This window comes from Podarcis bocagei, assembly GCF_964188305.1.
Source record: "Podarcis bocagei genome assembly, chromosome: 2".
Lineage (NCBI taxonomy): Eukaryota > Metazoa > Chordata > Lepidosauria > Squamata > Lacertidae > Podarcis > Podarcis bocagei.
The window spans coordinates 95,628,491-95,645,409 of NC_138126.1; the positions used below are offsets into that span (position 1 = coordinate 95,628,491).

Sequence of the window (16,919 nt, forward strand, 5' to 3'; positions counted from 1 at the left end):
AATGCCGCAGCTGCTGCCCCCCCCCCCCAATGTTCCATGTATGACTCACAAGGTTTAGTCTATTCATCTTCGATGGAAGGAAGATTCAGTTTGTGCCATTGAACCCCCTACTGCCCACCTAGAATCCTGAAACACCCACTAGTGGGCGGTAGGGACCAGGTTGACAACCCCGGGTTAGTTGAACATTTGAATGTTTTCTTGAATTGAGAACTGAGTGGATGGAGTAATGTGGATGTAAGGAGAGTGTGATTGCATATGTGGAGGTTGTATGCTTAAATTAGCAGTGTGTCATGTGAATGTGTATGCAGATGAATTTGGCGATTGCACTGTTACGTGTGTTGCTTTTTTGTAATATTCATGATATTTTTGTGATATGTTATATGATTATGCTTTGCATATGATAGGTTTTTGTACTACTAAAATTTTATTTACATACATTCCTCAAAGATACTTGTTATTGTTAAATTATATTACTTAAAGGAAGTTGCCTTATACTGAGTTAGACCATTTGTCTATCTAGCTCAGTATTGTCTACACTGACTGGCAGTTCTCCAGGATTTCAGATAGGATTTTCTCCCACCCCTACCTGGATATGTTAGGGATTGAATCTGGGACCTTTTACATACAAAGCAGATCAGTTATGATTGTGAAATGTGCACTGTATTTCTTACCTTTGTTTCTTTTTGTTAGGATATGTAAACTGCGTGGTGATTTTTGTTGAAATTTGAAGGGGGGGTATAAATTAAATAAATCAACACAGTTCAATTCAAGTAAAAGATACAAACATTACTAGGATATATACTAAACTGAATCAGCAATAATTGGAAATAACAATGCTGCAATGGGAGGTGTATTCTGGTCTCATCTTCCACCTCCAAATGCCTGCATGGAAAGTCTATTCTTTTCTGCTTCAAGGCAGAAATGTGTGGACTTTCCATGCTGTGAATAAATTTGCTGGCCATCTGCATAAAGGGGGGTACATAGAGTCAGAGTGGGATAATCCCCAAAGATGTGAGATGGGACAGGGAGTTAGCACTGAAGATTTACCTTTTGTGTGCAAGTGATCCGGATGCAAAGCAGTTGCTGGCTAGGGGACTATTTACACCATAAAAGGCAGGGTATACTTAATACTACCTAATAAAGAAAACTTTTGGTAGTATTAAGTATACCCTGTCTTTTCTGGTGTAGGAAACCACAACTGCAGTTTCTAAAAGTGGACTGGGTAGAAGATGGCCCCAGGCACATGCATGAAATCAACCATCTTGAGTCAATTTGGACTCCAGACAGAATATCAGACACATAGGTTACCGGTTTGTTATAGAAGGCATTTCTGTATGAAAAGGTATTTTGGAATGTGAAGTCCTGAAATAGCCCAAGAAGGGGGCAACACTGAATTCAACTGACTCTGGGTAGATTATTGGGGGAAATTCCATGGTTCATCATTTGCACAACAAACCAAAACCTGTAGTTCTTGCAGTGCCAGTGCGCAGCCCTCTCCAATCTCCAAGACAGCCTTAGGGGGTTGTGGCCTGTGCAGAGGCACCACAGTTTTGCACATGCTGAGGGTTTCAGTTATGACTTTGTCAGGCAGCCCTTGAATTGGCTTCTCAAGAGGTAGCCCACCCCAGCGCCCTCTGTTGTTCTGTACTTGGGAGTCTAAATTAGAGAGTATTCACTTGTTCCAACGATGCTACTGTGATCAGGATGAACAGTTTCAGCTAGTGGTATGCCAAATATGTGTCCCATTTTAAAAAACCATTCTATGGGGTAGCTTAGTCGGTAGAGCACGAATCTCAGGGTTATGGGTTTGAGTCCTACGTTGGGCAAGAGTCCTTCATTTCTGGGGGTTGGACTAGATGACCCTTGTTGTACCTTCCGAAATGATAGGTTGTCTTGAAACCCACTAAAATTCTAAAGTCCACTGAGAATGAGGCAGGAAAACTTTTGAGAAATTTGAGGACAGGTTTTGACACAGCACTAGTTTCAATAGACTGATGCCTGAACCTGTAGGCCACTGTGAAGGAACTGATTGTGGTTCCTTATTGCTGTTGCTATTATTTTTATAATTTCAAAATTGCTGTCCTTTTCATAAGGAGCTCAAGGTGTTGTAAATGGCTCTCCTCCTCTCCATTTTATCTTCAGAACAACTCTGTGAGGTAGGTTAGACTGAGAGACTCTGAGCTGGCCAAGGTCACCCAGTGAGTGGGGCTCTGAACCTGCTCTTCTAGGCCATACTCCAACCACTACACAACACTGCCTTTATGGGTAGATTGACTGCTAGGGAAGTGTTCCAACCTACTTCTTGACATGAAACTCTTCCCAGCCAGCAGATCTTCAAGAGACTGCTTTTGAACAGCAGGCAGGAAAGCAGCTTGTTACAGTAGTTTGTGCTTACTGTCAAGTCATTTTTAGGCTGCTCTTTGCAGGTGTGAGGATGCAGGTGGCGCTGTGGTCTAAACCACAGAGCCTAGGGCTTGCCAATCGAAGGTCGGTGGTTTGAATCCCCACGATGGGGTGAGTCCCGTGGCTCTTTCCCTGCTCCTGCCAACCTAGCAGTTCGCAAGCATGTCAAAGTGCAAGTAGATAAATAGTTACTACTCCGGCGGAAGGCGTTTCCATGCGCTGCTCTGGTTCGCCAGAAGTGGCTTAGTCATGCTGGCCACATGACCTGGAAGCTGTACACCTGCTACCTCAGCCAGTAAAGCGAGATAAGCACCACAACCTCAAAGTCCGCAACTGGACCTAATGGTCAGAGGTCCCTTTACCTTTACCTTGCAGGTATGAAAGAAGCCCTGTATGTCTGCAAAGAGCAGCAGGAGAACATTCTGTAAGGAACAACAACAAAGAGAACTCATTCGTATTTCCTCTTTCTAGAAAAAGTATATAGTGGTGCCATCACACTTTTAAATAGTTGTGACCTGATTCTTAGCTTCAGTTGGTGCTGGTACTGAGGAGAGAAACATGATATAAAATTATAAAATAAATAAATATCCAATTTTATTAGAAGTGCTAGTATATTTGCTGTTTAGATGCCAGAACCAGATTAGAATAATAGAGTTGGAAGGGAACTCCAAGGGTCATCTAGTCCAACCCCCTTCAATGCAGGAATCACAGTTGAAGCATCCATAGCATTTAACCATCCAACCTCTGCTTAAAAACATCCGAGGAAGAAGAGTCCACAACCTCCCAAGGGAGTCTATTACACTGTCAATCAGCTCTTACCATCAGAAGATTTATCTGTATGTTTAGTCAGAATCTCCTTTCTTGTAACTTGAAGCCATTGGTTCGTGTCCTACCCTCCAGAGCAGGAGGAAACTAGCTTGCTCCATCTTCCATGTGACAGCCCTTCAGATATTTAAAGACAGCTATCATATAATATATTATCTGCATGTGCTGGTAAAAGTGTAGGTAATTTCCTCCCTGAATAGTGACCCCTATTCCTGTTGTATCCTGCAAAAAGTATACATATCTTAGGTTGTGGCAATGAAGTTATGGTATATTTCCAGATACTAACAAATCCAGGTAGTTACGGTAAGTGATCCCCCGAGTTTTAGGAAGCTGAAACTGGTTTAAAGCAGTCTTCAGGGTTTTTTATAAAAAAATATTTTGTAGTGGGATTCAGATCATCTGATGTGAAAGTCATAAAGAAGATATTTGCACACCTTTTTTTTAATGAAACCTTGAAAAGAAACCAGAAATCCTTTTGTTTCTGCACCAGCTTAGCCTATCAGTTTTAAACTAATCTACCACAGCTGAGAGCCTGTGAGAGAAGATCACAGGTAGCTTGCTAGAAAGGCTGATCTGGAAAGCAATGTGGAAGATATAAACTTCACATTTGTCTAAGAGCATTTCCAGATGTAGCATCCTGTGAGCAATGGGCTCTCTGGATCTGCTCCCTTCAACCCACAGGTTCCATTCTCTCTGCTGATCATTCATCGCTAGTTGATACTGACTAGCATGGTCACTCTAACAGCACAGCTACCACCAGTACAAAGTGGTGACTTTGTTTCTAAATCCTTGCATTTCATAGAATTATAGAGTTGGAAGGTATTGTGTCCTTTATTGTATGGAAGGAATTCAACATAGTGCTATGGCAATTGTCCTGTCAGTGCAACCATTTCAGCTTGCCAGATGGAATGACCCCTCTTCTCTTCCCAGCCCCTGTGCATACTATTCTAGAAGTTCTCTCAATACCCCCCAAGCCAATTTTGGGGATAGGCAGTGGAAGGAAAGTATGGTATCTACACTGGTTGTCTATAGGCCACAGGGTCCGATTTAAGGTCCTAATGTTGACTTATTTACTGACTTCAGACTAAGTTACTTCTTGAAGTTCCTCTGCCCGTAGTAGCCACTGCAGGCCCTAAAATCACCATTGGGGTATTTCTTGCTGTTCTGCTAGTGGGTGATGCTTGCAGTGACATGAAAAGGCACCTTCTCTTACTATATGCTGCTTCCTACTATTAATTGGTAAAAGCTCTTCTGCATGCACCTGATTTCCACCAGAATTATATATGCTGCTCCGCTGCCTGTACATTGATTTGTAATCAAACATTATCTGATAAAAATATTACTGTCTTGCCCCTGGAGGCATGGATGGCTTCAGCTTTCTTTGGATTCTGTTGCCAGGTTAAAATAAATCTGTTCTCTTAAGCCTTTGGAGGGATTTAAATTATGTTGTCTGTTTTAATGATTTAACAACTGGCTTTAATTTTAGTTGTATATAAGTCTTGGAAATAAAATACATAAACTATACAAGAGTGGTTCCAAGGAAACGAGAGATGAGCCTTCAAAATCATATCATTTCCTAAGGTGCATCTTACTGATAACAACTGCTTCATGAAATGGTTCAATCTACTGTGAGAACATATTTTTTAAAAAACTGTTTGGAAAGACTGAGCTTTACATACATAGATTTGAGTGCTGTAGCACGGTGGTTGAGACAGTGATTTGTGAACTCAGATGGGAGCCTGCTGTTTGAAGGATATTGGGGAAAGGTTTCTTGCTGGCAATATTAGACAATTAAACAGCCATGTACCCAACCAGCTTCTCTTGCAAAATTTGCAGGATTGCTATCCCATCCCCCATGTTTAATCCAAGAAAACAGGAGTAGCTAACCTGTGGCCCTGCAGATATTGGATTATTAGTTTTTGACTGAATGCTGTGAGGGTGCATCCAGATCAGCCCTAATGCTCTCAGCATTATTTTCCTCTGTAGTTTCCATCATCATCAATTTATTTATATGCCACTTCTCCTTAAAATTGTGCTGAAAGTGGCTCAAAAAAAAATACCAAATGAACAGTAATAAATAGAACAACTCAAAAACACATTTAGAACAAAAAAGAATCATAGTGTCAACAAACAGAGAAAATAAATCTGTACAACATCATATAAAGCCATACAAATAAGTCAGCTTGCCATTGTGAGTTGATTCTTCTTCCTCCTTTCAGCTCATCTTCTTTTTTTCCTCCCACAGGGATGCTACTGATCTCCAGGAAGGTCTTCAGGGAGGATGGGTTTGAATGGTTTTTCATGGGAAGGTCAGCATCAAAGATTCTGCAGCCCAACCTAGCCAGGTAAGAACTATGTGAACTGGGGTTGCAGACTAGGCTTGTCTTTTGTGGAACTTTGATTAGGTCATCATGGCTATTGAGCACTGGTGGAGCTGGGAATGGGTGTCATGACTTCTAGTTGTGCCATTTCCCCTACTACTGTGGATTTTGATGGTTGGTTTTTCACAGGATTTATAGCTAGCATTGGATCAGTTCCACCTTCCATTTTGAACCTATTTGTGATTGTAATCCTAGCTGCTTTACAAATATATTGTCTTCCACAGCTGGGATAGTGTGTACTAACTTTGGGAAACTTTAGCATTTGCTAATGACACTTTAAATGATGCAATGAATTATATGCAGGTTTGTGGTTTCCAACAGTAAAACGTACCTTTATAGATTGAAAGGTAATGTATATACAGTATGTTCTCATTTATCAGAGAGCATTGGGAGGCATCCAAAATGTATGGATAACCAGATGTCTGTGGCAGAGGATGGGGTGCTTAATATAGAGAGCTAGTTCAAGGGACAACAAAAAGTGAACTTGGGTAACGAATAATACATTCCTATACCTGCCTACTCATAAGTAAGCTTCACTGAGTTCGGTGGGAGTCTGTGAGTATAGGATTGCAGCCTAAGAGACTTGGATAATTGGAGGTGATGCTGTATTTCGAAGTATAATATTTCAAATATTTTCCAGACTCCATAGAAATGTTTTTATTCTATGACTTGATCACAAGTGTGGTATGCAGGACTCACATAACACAAACCACATGTACCTGATTCCTTCTGGCAAATGGAGAGGATGTGAACTCCTGCCTTCCATTACCCTTTTCTTAATTTACTAATCCACTTTTAATTGCCATCTTTCCCCTGCACAGATTACTGAACCCTTTCTTCAGAAAGACTCATATGACTGAGGGTATTAGAAGGTTCAAATGCCCCAACAACAACACTCAGCCTAACTTAGCTTCTCTGCCCAGGAGGGACTGGTCACATGTGGAACCTTGAAAGCCAGTGTGATGCAATGGACAGAGTGTTGGACTATGACCTGGGTGACCAGGGTTCGAATCTCTGCTCAGCCATGAAGCTCACTGGATGACAGTGGACCAGTCACTGTCTTCCAGTGTAATAGGGTTGTTGTGAAGAGAAAAGGAGAGAGGAGAACCATGCACACACCACCTTGTGCTCCTTAGAGTAAAAGGTGGTACAAAAATAAAACATAGTTTTCCATCCATAGTTTTAGGGTAGTGCGACTGCTTCAACAGCACTGGAGGGTTGCACCACACCAATGCTGTAGAACAGAGCGAGAGAGATTGGGGGGCACTAAATTTTAGTGTTGCACAGTGCACTGTTGAATTTTGAGACCCCAAAGTCTGCCACTGGCTGCTATCTTTTCCCCTGACCTTGAGTTTTTCTGGTAGTAATGGATGGGTATCTTCGGGAGAAGAAAAGGCTAAGGAGTAAACCCTACAAGAATTTGGAGTGGAGTCCCTGATGGTTGGATGGTGCTTTGTACGCCATCTTCTGGCAACTCCTGCAGCCAAACTGATGCCAAACGTATTGCTCTGCTTTCCTTTGGACCACATCAGCAAGGATGAGAGAGGGGTTTTGTTGTGTGGGCAGCCCAGGACTTCCATACACACTGCACAGGCTTGTGCCCTAGGGAGGTCACTTTTGTACTGCTCATCTCGAGACAGATGGATGCCAACATTTTAATGGATGGGTCTGGGAAGTCATGCACTCTTTTAAATTCCTTTCAGCATCTCTGAATAACATTATTTCAGGATATTCTGGGTTATTAAAATGGTGGGTGGTTTTAGCTGCCTGCCACAGATCACACTGTTGTCAGTTGCACCTGCTAAGACTACCAGGGCCCCCATGATGTTGGGAAACCTGTGGCCCTCCAGGTGTTGCTGGACTACAGCTCCCATCATCCCTCTCCATTGGCATTGCTGGCTGGAGTTCATGTGTGATTATGTCCAACAACATATTGCGGCCACAGGTTCCCCATCTCTGATCTGCTTCCTTGCTCCCATTCTGCTTGCATGAACACCAAGATCAGAGGAAAGTCAAGAGTGAAAAGTTTGGGAAGGAGGGGGACAGGTGTTTCTAAGGTTAAAGTTGCAGAGCAAGGTCATGAATTGTTTTGCTGGATCAGACTAAAGGAATATTTAGTAGAGTACTCTGACAATGGCAAGAAAACTCACAAGGAGTGCCTCAGATTGATAGCAATTCTCTATTGTTTAATTCCTGTTTACTTTCCTGAGACAGAGGTGTATTCATTGTGTTCTATAGGTGTCTTGGAAAGAGGCAATTACTTAAAAGCAGGCAGCGCTATTCGTGAGGCAGTATAGTCAGTTAACTGAAGAAAGTGAATGGACTGGTTAAATGAAATGCACAGGGAGCCATCTTGTGGTGGATATTAAACACATGTGAAAGGTTCCTCTGCTGGGTCAATTTGTATTGGAGTGTGCATATAAAGGAAACGGGCATTTAGAAACATTCTGGGATTTTCCTCCTCTGTATGCATTTATGTCCCTTATAACACTTTCAGGAACCATTTCTAGCGTTTATTTCTAGAATTATTTTGCTTGTGCTTTGGGTAAAAATGTCATGTTCTAAAGGGATGTGTTTTCTTTCTCCCTCTGCCCTATAAATAAGGGTTAGGAGGAAATTACAGAGGTGTGTTAATTTAGCAGTTGGCCTTGTGTACACAGCCAGTATTTTATGCTAGTTCTGATGGTGACGGTGGGATGATATTGGTGATATTAATAAGTGGTTTTGGTATTAAGGCTAATAAGAATATGTAAATATTGATAGTTATATGGATGAAAATTTATAGTTATAATAGGTTAAGAATATAAAGATAAATGAAAAAGGGTAAGGATTTGCTGAAAGGATTTAATAAATGGGAATACAAAAAGGGGAGGTGTGAAGAGGTCAAGGAGATAAGCAAATGAACCTAAAGATATTGAAAAATTGATTCTTTCTTTTTTTCTTTTTTTTCTTTTTTCTACTTTTTTAAATGTCTGGTTTTTTTCTGTATTTTTTATCATACTGTTTTTCTTTTGTGTAAAATCTCAATAAACATTTTATATTAAAAAAAAAAGATATTGGTGATATTAAACCCAATTGGTGTCTTTGTTTATGCTACAAGTAATATTCACTCCTACGAGTATGTCTATTTTTACTAACACTTGCATATTAACAGTGGTGATCTTGCTACAGTGTGCCTAGGTGAAGAAATATTGTGAATTATTCCCGGAAGTTTATACACCAGCAGTTAAAAAAGTATAGCGTTTTGTGCTTTTCCCTTACCGCTAATAGTACTTGAACATGTATATCAGCATCATGATTATTTTAGAAGTGTTCAGGTCAGACTGGAATTTAGTGAAAAAGCATGTTGCTAACGTTTAGTATAGCCTCTTTAAAAAGAGAGAATTCTTAAATACCTGGAATATGTCCAAACTTTCTGGGGGAATTCAATGCAGCGCTAAGGAGGTCACTCCGTCAGTGGGAGCATTTCTTCTTGCCTGATGGAACAATCTCCCGCCCTTGATGCACTGTTCTGGGAGGCTCTCCCACCAGCCCTGCCAATTTGGGGTGTACAGGGGGTGCACAGAGGAAAGCCCCATTGCGCTAGTGGATGCTCTTTGAATCCAGCCCCCTTGTTAGGTTTTCTCTGGTCTAAGGCAGGGACAGTGAACATGTGGCCCTCCGGAAGTTGTTGAACTACATCTCCCACAATCCCTGAGCATGGGCTATGCTGGTTGGGGCTGAAGGGAGTTGGAGTCCAGTAATACCTGGAGTGCCACAGAGTTCAATATTCCTGACCCTAAGGAGTTAGGGAACAGGGGGTGTTTTCATAGTTGGTGTTTCTTCTGTCTCTTTTAAGACCACAGAAAACCTGACTTTTAAAAAAGAGAGTAGAACTGTAGTGCAAGATTGCTTTAGCATGACTCTTCTATCCCCCCTCTCCTCCTCCCACCCCCTTAAATTGGCTCAGAGGGTGTGTATCTTGGAGAACCCCTGGAACAGCACTGGTAAGCCAGAATGCTTGCACTAATGGAATGATCATTTTATGGTGGATTCCTCCCATTCTTCACAAAACAAACTGTATCTGTATGGAAGCATCAGATCCAGCATCTGTTGGTAAATAAGGCTAGTGAGCAAAGTATTTCCTTAGTTTTGGAACTTGTATGCATTCTTATTTTCTGTTGAATATATCCTATTCCAGAATGGGATGCTTGTGTGTGTGTGTGTATGTCTGAGTGTCTGAGAGAGAGAGAGACAGAGAGAGAAGCAGAGAGCACCCCCTCAGCAAAGCTGCTTGCTATTGTCTTGGGATTTTGTCACATTAGTATTTGCCCAGATGGTAGCTTCCTGTCCTGATTGCCTGTTGTGGCACAAAACTAGAAGCTTCTGAATTGCCCCAGACAAGGGCAAGTGTGCTTCCCACAGATCACTCGCAGGAAGCCACCACAGCTGGTCTTTGTTATGCTGTGTGCACCATTCAGCAGTCTCTCACATCTGGACTGTAGGAATTGGAAGTGATCTGAATCTCTAATATTAGAGCTGTCTGGACAAGTCCTTGGTATTGGAACTGAAAGTTTTTTTTCTCTACACAACTTTGAGGGTCAACCACCACCCCACCCCGCCTTTTGAATTAGAGGCAGGGTTGCAAAGGGAAAACCTGAGAGTTTCTAAAGCAAAGTGACATCCAGTGGTGACATAATCTGTATGCACCTTGGGGCAATAAATTATTGGCAAATGCAGTAAAACTGTTTTCAGGAACAGAGTTTACACTGAGCCCTGAGGCTAAGGGACACCTTTTTCTTCCAGCAATTCAATTGCAAATGGACATGCCCTTTCCCATCCTTAATGACCCTTTTTTTGGGGGGGGGTTGATTTTTGTATATAAACTGGGAAGGTGTTACAAGTACCTTTTTTAAGCTTCCTCCTAGCTTTGTCCAAATTTCTTTGACAGATTTCCATATAGATCTTCCTGGTGAGTGGAACTGACAGGGCCCCGAGGGCTGCCTGTTCATTCAGAAGGATCCTTCTCTTCCCTTCATACTCTTTATCTTGTCAGTTGGGATAAGACCCTGATTACGGTGCTTTCCACTCCTTTGTGGTGTCTCTTCCCTCAGCCTAGATGCCTGTCTGTCTCTACAAAGTGGAGGTGACATCTGCACTTCTCTGGCATATTACTGTAGTGAGCAGGGGATTAGGCAAAAGAAAGGAAACCTGAGCAGCACCAGGTTACTTAAAGGCTCAGAGCCAAGCTAAGGCTTGTGTCTGTCTGCAGTAGGGGAGTTGACCCTGGTTACGGAAACAGACATAATTAAAGCCCATTGAAACAGCAGGGAAATCTCTGGCTGGGGAATGTCGCGTCTGACTGCAGCTGAAAACAGATGTTCCCCTCTATGTCTATTCTCCAAGTGTAAGGAGAACAGATGCAAAACAACATTAAAATGGTAGCAAGGCTGTAAATACCATCCCTAATTACTTTCCCAGGTAACACCACTTGCAGCAAGATTCTTTCTTTCTTCTGAAGGTTGCTGCTGGCGCTGCATGGACTTGATTTTTCTTCTTTAAATGTGAATCACTTGCTCCCAAGCCCCTGGTGTCTACTGGGATCCAAGGGATGACACTGCTGTGGTATTAACAGCTGTTTTTGAGCAGTGGAACATGCCCCTAAATTAGACTAAAAGATAAGCAATTTTGGTGAATGGGAAGGCAACTGTGAAAAAGGAGAACTGTCTTGGTTCCTGTTATGCACTGACGTTCCCACCCTGGGCCAGCAGGGGGATACTGTAGATAGTTTTCACTCAGGTCCACATATGCAAATCAGGGGTTGAAAGTGACGTTCAGTGATTGGATAGTTACAGAAAGTGGTTACAGTTGCGTTGTAGTGGAGCTCTATATAAGCAGGCTGGCTGAACCCTTCAGTTCAGTTCTGTTCTGGCCTGTGAATAAACAAGAGCTGTTTGAAGAATCGCTGTGTCATCTGATATGTTCACCCACAATTTAACAGTTCCCATTTGTGGCTTCCCAGAGGCATCTGGTTGACCACTTGGAAAACAGGTCACTGGACTAGATGGGCCTTTGACCTCATCCAGCAGGGCTCTACTTACCTCTTAGGTGGGGTGTGCCCATGTAAATGATAGCAGGTTCTCTTTCTCAGATTAGGACAATAGAGTAGCAACCCAAAGTTACAACACAGATTTTTAAAAATAAAAAGATGGTGAGTGAGTGAGTACCGTTAAGGCACATGGAATCCTCTTGCCATTAAAACAAACAGAAAGTCAGAGATGTGTGGTGTTCACAAGTCTTGTTTGTTTGAAATATTTGTATTTCACCTTTCCTTCCACCATGGATCCAAAGGGTGGTTTAAAAACAGAGATAACGATGTTGGCTATAATGAAAGCTGCAGAAGACCCACAATATATGTATAATAAACAACAACCAGAAGATAAAATAATTTTTTATGGAGTGAAAAATTCTCTGACCATATGCAGAGTCTTTGTATGCTCCTGCCATTTTAAAGGTTTTCTTAAGCTGCATACCACATATCTTTTCCTGAATGTACACAGAAGCAGACCTCTTACTGTTTTTCTGGTTGACCAGTTTTCTCCACCTCTAAGCTATTTCCGCTCATGTCACATTAAACCTTGGCTACCCTAGTACAACATTCAAGGTGAACATGCATGAGTTAAAGCAGTTTTCACCATCCTAGCATCCTCCAGGTGTTTTGGACTACAACTCCCATCAGCCCTAGCTATGCTGGCAAGGTGCCAAGTTGGTGAAGGAATGAAGGCCCAGCAGTGCAGCTACTTAACAGTTTGGGTGTATTTCATCTCCATGTTTCACTGCCATTGTAGCATGCTTAAGCATTTATAGAGTGGTTTAGAACATTCAAAGCATGCTACCACCCTTATTTTGCTATAATCCACATGACAATCCTGTAAATTAGGTCAGTATTATTTCAATCTCATTTTACTGATGGGGAAGGCAGGGACTGAAGCTGAGAGATGGTGGCTTCCTAAGACCACTTCGTGGGTTCACAATATAGGTGAATTTTTGCAACGCAACTTCCTGAGTTGCCAGCTAGACTCTTCACTACTGCACTAAACCTACTCTGCTGTTGAAGGGGCCAGTTCCTTTGGTAATTGGTACTGGGAACTCAGTGTGAACTACTCCAGAGTGCTCTATTTCATGAGAGCTCTGAATTGGCCTCTCTTGATATATGCAAACCTGTATAAATGTGCACACACGTGTGTGTTTATTTATCGACAAAAAGGTGTGCTGTTGATTTTACCTCCTGAATTCCCTTCAGAGTCAAATCCTCAAGAGACATGAAGCAAAGGTGGATTAACTAATCAAACTGTGATTTCAAATTGATTATTGCAAATTGCCAACCATAATAGAATTCTCATAATGGGAGCCATAAAAAAGGTAGAGCTTGCCGCAGCTGCCTGCAACTGGATGTCCTTGGCTGCCGTCTCAGCATGAATTTATGTTTCCACTCCTAATGCAGAGATGTCTCTGTGAGTGAATAACTTTGGGCTGCTGTCCTATAGCAGGGACCCCTAACCCTTTCATACTGAAGCAGATGCTCAAGCTGCTGCTTCAGGGTCTCTCTCTCTCTCTCTCTCTCTCTCTCTCTCTCACACACACACACACACACACACACACACACACACACCACTACCACCATCACCGCCACTCTCTTTTACAAGACACCCTTTTGTCCTGCCAACCATACAATATAGTTGGCAGTAATTGGCAGAGCGCCAGCCAGGCGAGTTTGGCTGTGGATTGCTGGCATTTTTTCACACTTCACAATGTGGCGGCAACCCCTGTGTACCTCTTTGCTGGTTTCCTTGGTAACCGCATCACTCTTCGGGAGCTCTGCAATGTCAAAAAAATAAAGCAAGATGACATCGGGGCACCTTTCGCACAAACAACTGCCCTGTACTCCCTCTCTTTCTCCCCCCCCTCCCAGGAAAGGATGTTTGGGAAGCATCCAGGAGGAGCTCATTGTGCATGTCTGGACTTTGTATGAGGTGTGCGTAGGGGAGGGGAGCGCAGGGATCATTCTTGCTTGAAGACTTGTCTGCACAGAACACACAGTTCAGCCGGATGCTTAAAGGCTGCTAGTTTGGAAAATGGCTGCCCAGCAAATTGAAGGTGTACATGGAGATGGACAACTCCAGAATTTCTGTGCTGCCTGTTACTGATGAACAAAGATTCAGGACAATCTGGTGTATATTGCAGTGGATTAGGCCTGCGTCAGTGTGATGGCTTAATTCAGTCTGTTTTTCTGAGCCTCTTCGCCTTTAAGCCTTAGGTACTAAGAATTATATTTATACAGCAGTGCTAAAATGTGTTGCTAATGTAGACCTGATATGTATATAATACCTTTATTGAAGCTTACTTTTATAAATGACAGAGGAATGAAATAAGTGGCAGGTTAAGGTAAGGAAATTGTGTGGAATTGCCTAACGTTTAAGCATAGTTCACTTGGCTGACATTGAATGGCTGGGGCCTACTGACAACCAGTGGTGTAGCGTGGGTTGCCAGTGCCTGGGGCCACATGGGGTGTAGGGGTGTGAGGGAGGAAAATAGATAATGTACACAAGGGCATTGTAAGGTTACCTTAGTGTTTCATGGTATTTATGCATCACCCTTCCTCCGACGGAGCTTAAGGTGATCTATAGCAAGGGGTGAACAATGGAATTACATCCATTGGTTAAAGCAAATTCTCCAGGTTCTTTGGTGCATTTCCCCGCTTGCCATGATACCTGACACCCCTTATCTGAGTGTGTGTCTGGGACCTTTTCTGTACAAATCATCTTCCCTGCTCCTGAATTTGTCTCTACCCTGTTGGAAGGTCATTCTTAGTAAGTGAAGGTTGATGGTGAACATACCCATCTGCCTTTGGCAGTCTGCTTGCAAGATGGGTGCCTATCTCAGTTATCTCTTTCATATATATTATTCATTATGAACTGATTAGCCAAGTCCCACAATTGCAAAGCTTGTATTCTTCCTATGTACTAACATTTGAATGAATGAGCAGTCAAGTAGAAAATGAATTTATTAGTGTCTGATTGTATTACCAAATTCTTGTACAGGCAAACAGGGAGCAGTCTTTAGTGCAGGAGGAGAGGAGGGGGAAAAAAGTATTTCCAGAAATTATGCTAACTGCCAAATAAACGGTGTATCTCAATACCAGTTGGGTACCTCTTTTATTCAGTATGAAGGGAAATGTAGGGGTTTTTCTGTATTTATTTATCTGCTATATTATTTATATAAGGCTGTCCAGTAACATTGTTCTGTGTCTGACTTACAAACATAAAATAAAAATTGCAGTTAAAATGCAATATTCTTAAACAACCTGCAGCAGGAAAATATCTATAGAGAGAAGAAAGCATCTTAAAACATAAATAGCATGTCCAGTCAAAGGCGACTGTGGGGTGCAGTGCTTACCGTATTTTTTGCACCATAACACTCACTTTTTTCCTCCTAGAAAGTAAGGGGAAATGTCTGTGTGTGCTATGGAGGAAATGCCTACGGGTGGCATGCCTACGGATTTTCCTCCTCTAAAAACTATGTGCGTGTTATGGTCGGGTGCGTGTTATAGAGCGAAAAATACGGTATCTTGCTTCAGACCAAAGGAGGTGGCATTTGTCCACAGACAGCTTTCAGGGTTATGTAAACAGTAGGCCATGTAAACAGTAGCTGACCATAACTAGGGACTAGACAAGTGCCTCTGGGCAGGCCATTCCACAACCAGGGTATCCAACCAAGAATGCCCTCACCTTGGTCGCACCTACCTTGCTTCACTTGTTAAGGCTTAAGCCTTAAGTATATGCAGAAGACAGTCTTTCAGACATCTTGATCCCAAGCCCCTTAGTATCATGACCCTGAATTCAGGAGAAGCAGGAATCCTGACACAGTTGGAGGCTGAGAGGCCAGCTCAAGGACTCCCAGGTCCTGAATGGGGTAACTGTGCCCCTGAACTTCACAGCCTGGGAGTCATTTTGGACTCACAGCTGTCCATGGAGGCACAGGTCAATTCTGTGTCCAGGGCAGCAGTCTACGAGCTCCATCTGGTACGCAGGCTGAGACCCTACCTGCCCGCGGACTGTCTTGCCAGAGTGGTGTATGCTCTAGCTATCTCCTGCTTGGACTACTGCAATGCGCTCTACGTGGGGCTACCTTTGAAGGTGACCCAGAAACTACAACTAATCCAGAATGCGGCAGCTAGACTGGTGACTGGAAGTGGCCGCTGAGACCACATAGCACCGGTCCTGAAAGACCTACATTGGCTCCCAGTACATTTCCGAGCACAATTCAAAGTGTTGGTGCTGACCTTTAAAGCCCTAAACAGCCTCAGCCCAGTATACCTGTAAGAGTGTCTCCACCCCCATTGTTCAGCCTAGACACTGAGGTCCAGCTCTGAGGGCCTTCTGGAGGTTCCTTTACTGCGAGAAGCAAAGTTACAGGGAACCAGGCAGAGGGCCTTCTTGGTAGTGGCACTGACTCTGTGGAACGCCCTCGCATCAGATGTCAAGGAAATAAACAACTATCTGACTTTTAGAAGACATCTGAAGGCAGCCCTGTTTAGGGAAGCTTTTAATGTTTGATGTTTTATTGTATTTTAAATATTTTGTTGGAAGCTGCCCAGAGTGGCTGGGGAAACCCAGCCAGATGGACGGGGTATAAATAATAAATTATTATTATGATTCATCTACTAGGATTACTGATTAGTTTTTGCTTTTGACACTGTCAGAATAGCTTAAAGGTGCTAGAGAATTGGGTTGCCACTTACAAACTGTAAGATAAAAGAGTACTTGAAGAAAATGGAAGGGAAATTACCAATGACTCTGTTTCAATAGGGAATGACTTTTTTTGATTATGTGTGGGTTTGTCCCACCCCATGACTGGAATTTGCCTTAGCCAATAAGACAATATGGCTCTTCTTCTGTTCTTAATGTGGCCCTCAACTTCAAAAACATTCCCCATCCATGTGTTGAAGACTTGAAAACACATACATACACACACACGCGCGCGAAAAGAAATTGACAACCCATTGCTATCATTGTAATGATACAATGACCGTTTACAACAAAAATGGAATTTTTTCTTTAATGGTGATGATATGATGGGGAAAGGGGTAAGCAGATTCAGTTTAGTGCCCTCTTTTCTTCATAGAGTTTAAGAAAGGCTCTCCTTTAATACAAGACAGCTAGAACAGAACATTTTGTCTTGCCCACCCAGATTTCCCAAGAACAGTAGGTAAGATTCATTGGGAGAATTCCCAGTCCATTAAACTAGATAGGATTGTTCAGATGAAAAGCT

The 16,919-nt window shown here is 42.5% G+C and overlaps 1 protein-coding gene across 5 annotated transcripts in view; it reads left to right on the forward strand.

The window, feature by feature from the left end:
* Positions 1–5,473: 5,473 nt before the first annotated feature.
* Positions 5,474–16,919, forward strand: part of TNRC6C (trinucleotide repeat containing adaptor 6C) — a 432,408-nt gene continuing 420,962 nt past the window's right edge. For all 5 annotated transcript variants that reach the window (XM_081185339.1, XM_081185338.1, XM_081185344.1 and 2 more), the window contains exon 1: positions 5,474–5,573. In XM_081185339.1, the coding sequence (XP_081041465.1) occupies positions 5,520–5,573 (54 nt within the window). In that variant the 5' untranslated portion in view covers positions 5,474–5,519. The remainder of the gene's footprint in view (positions 5,574–16,919) is intronic.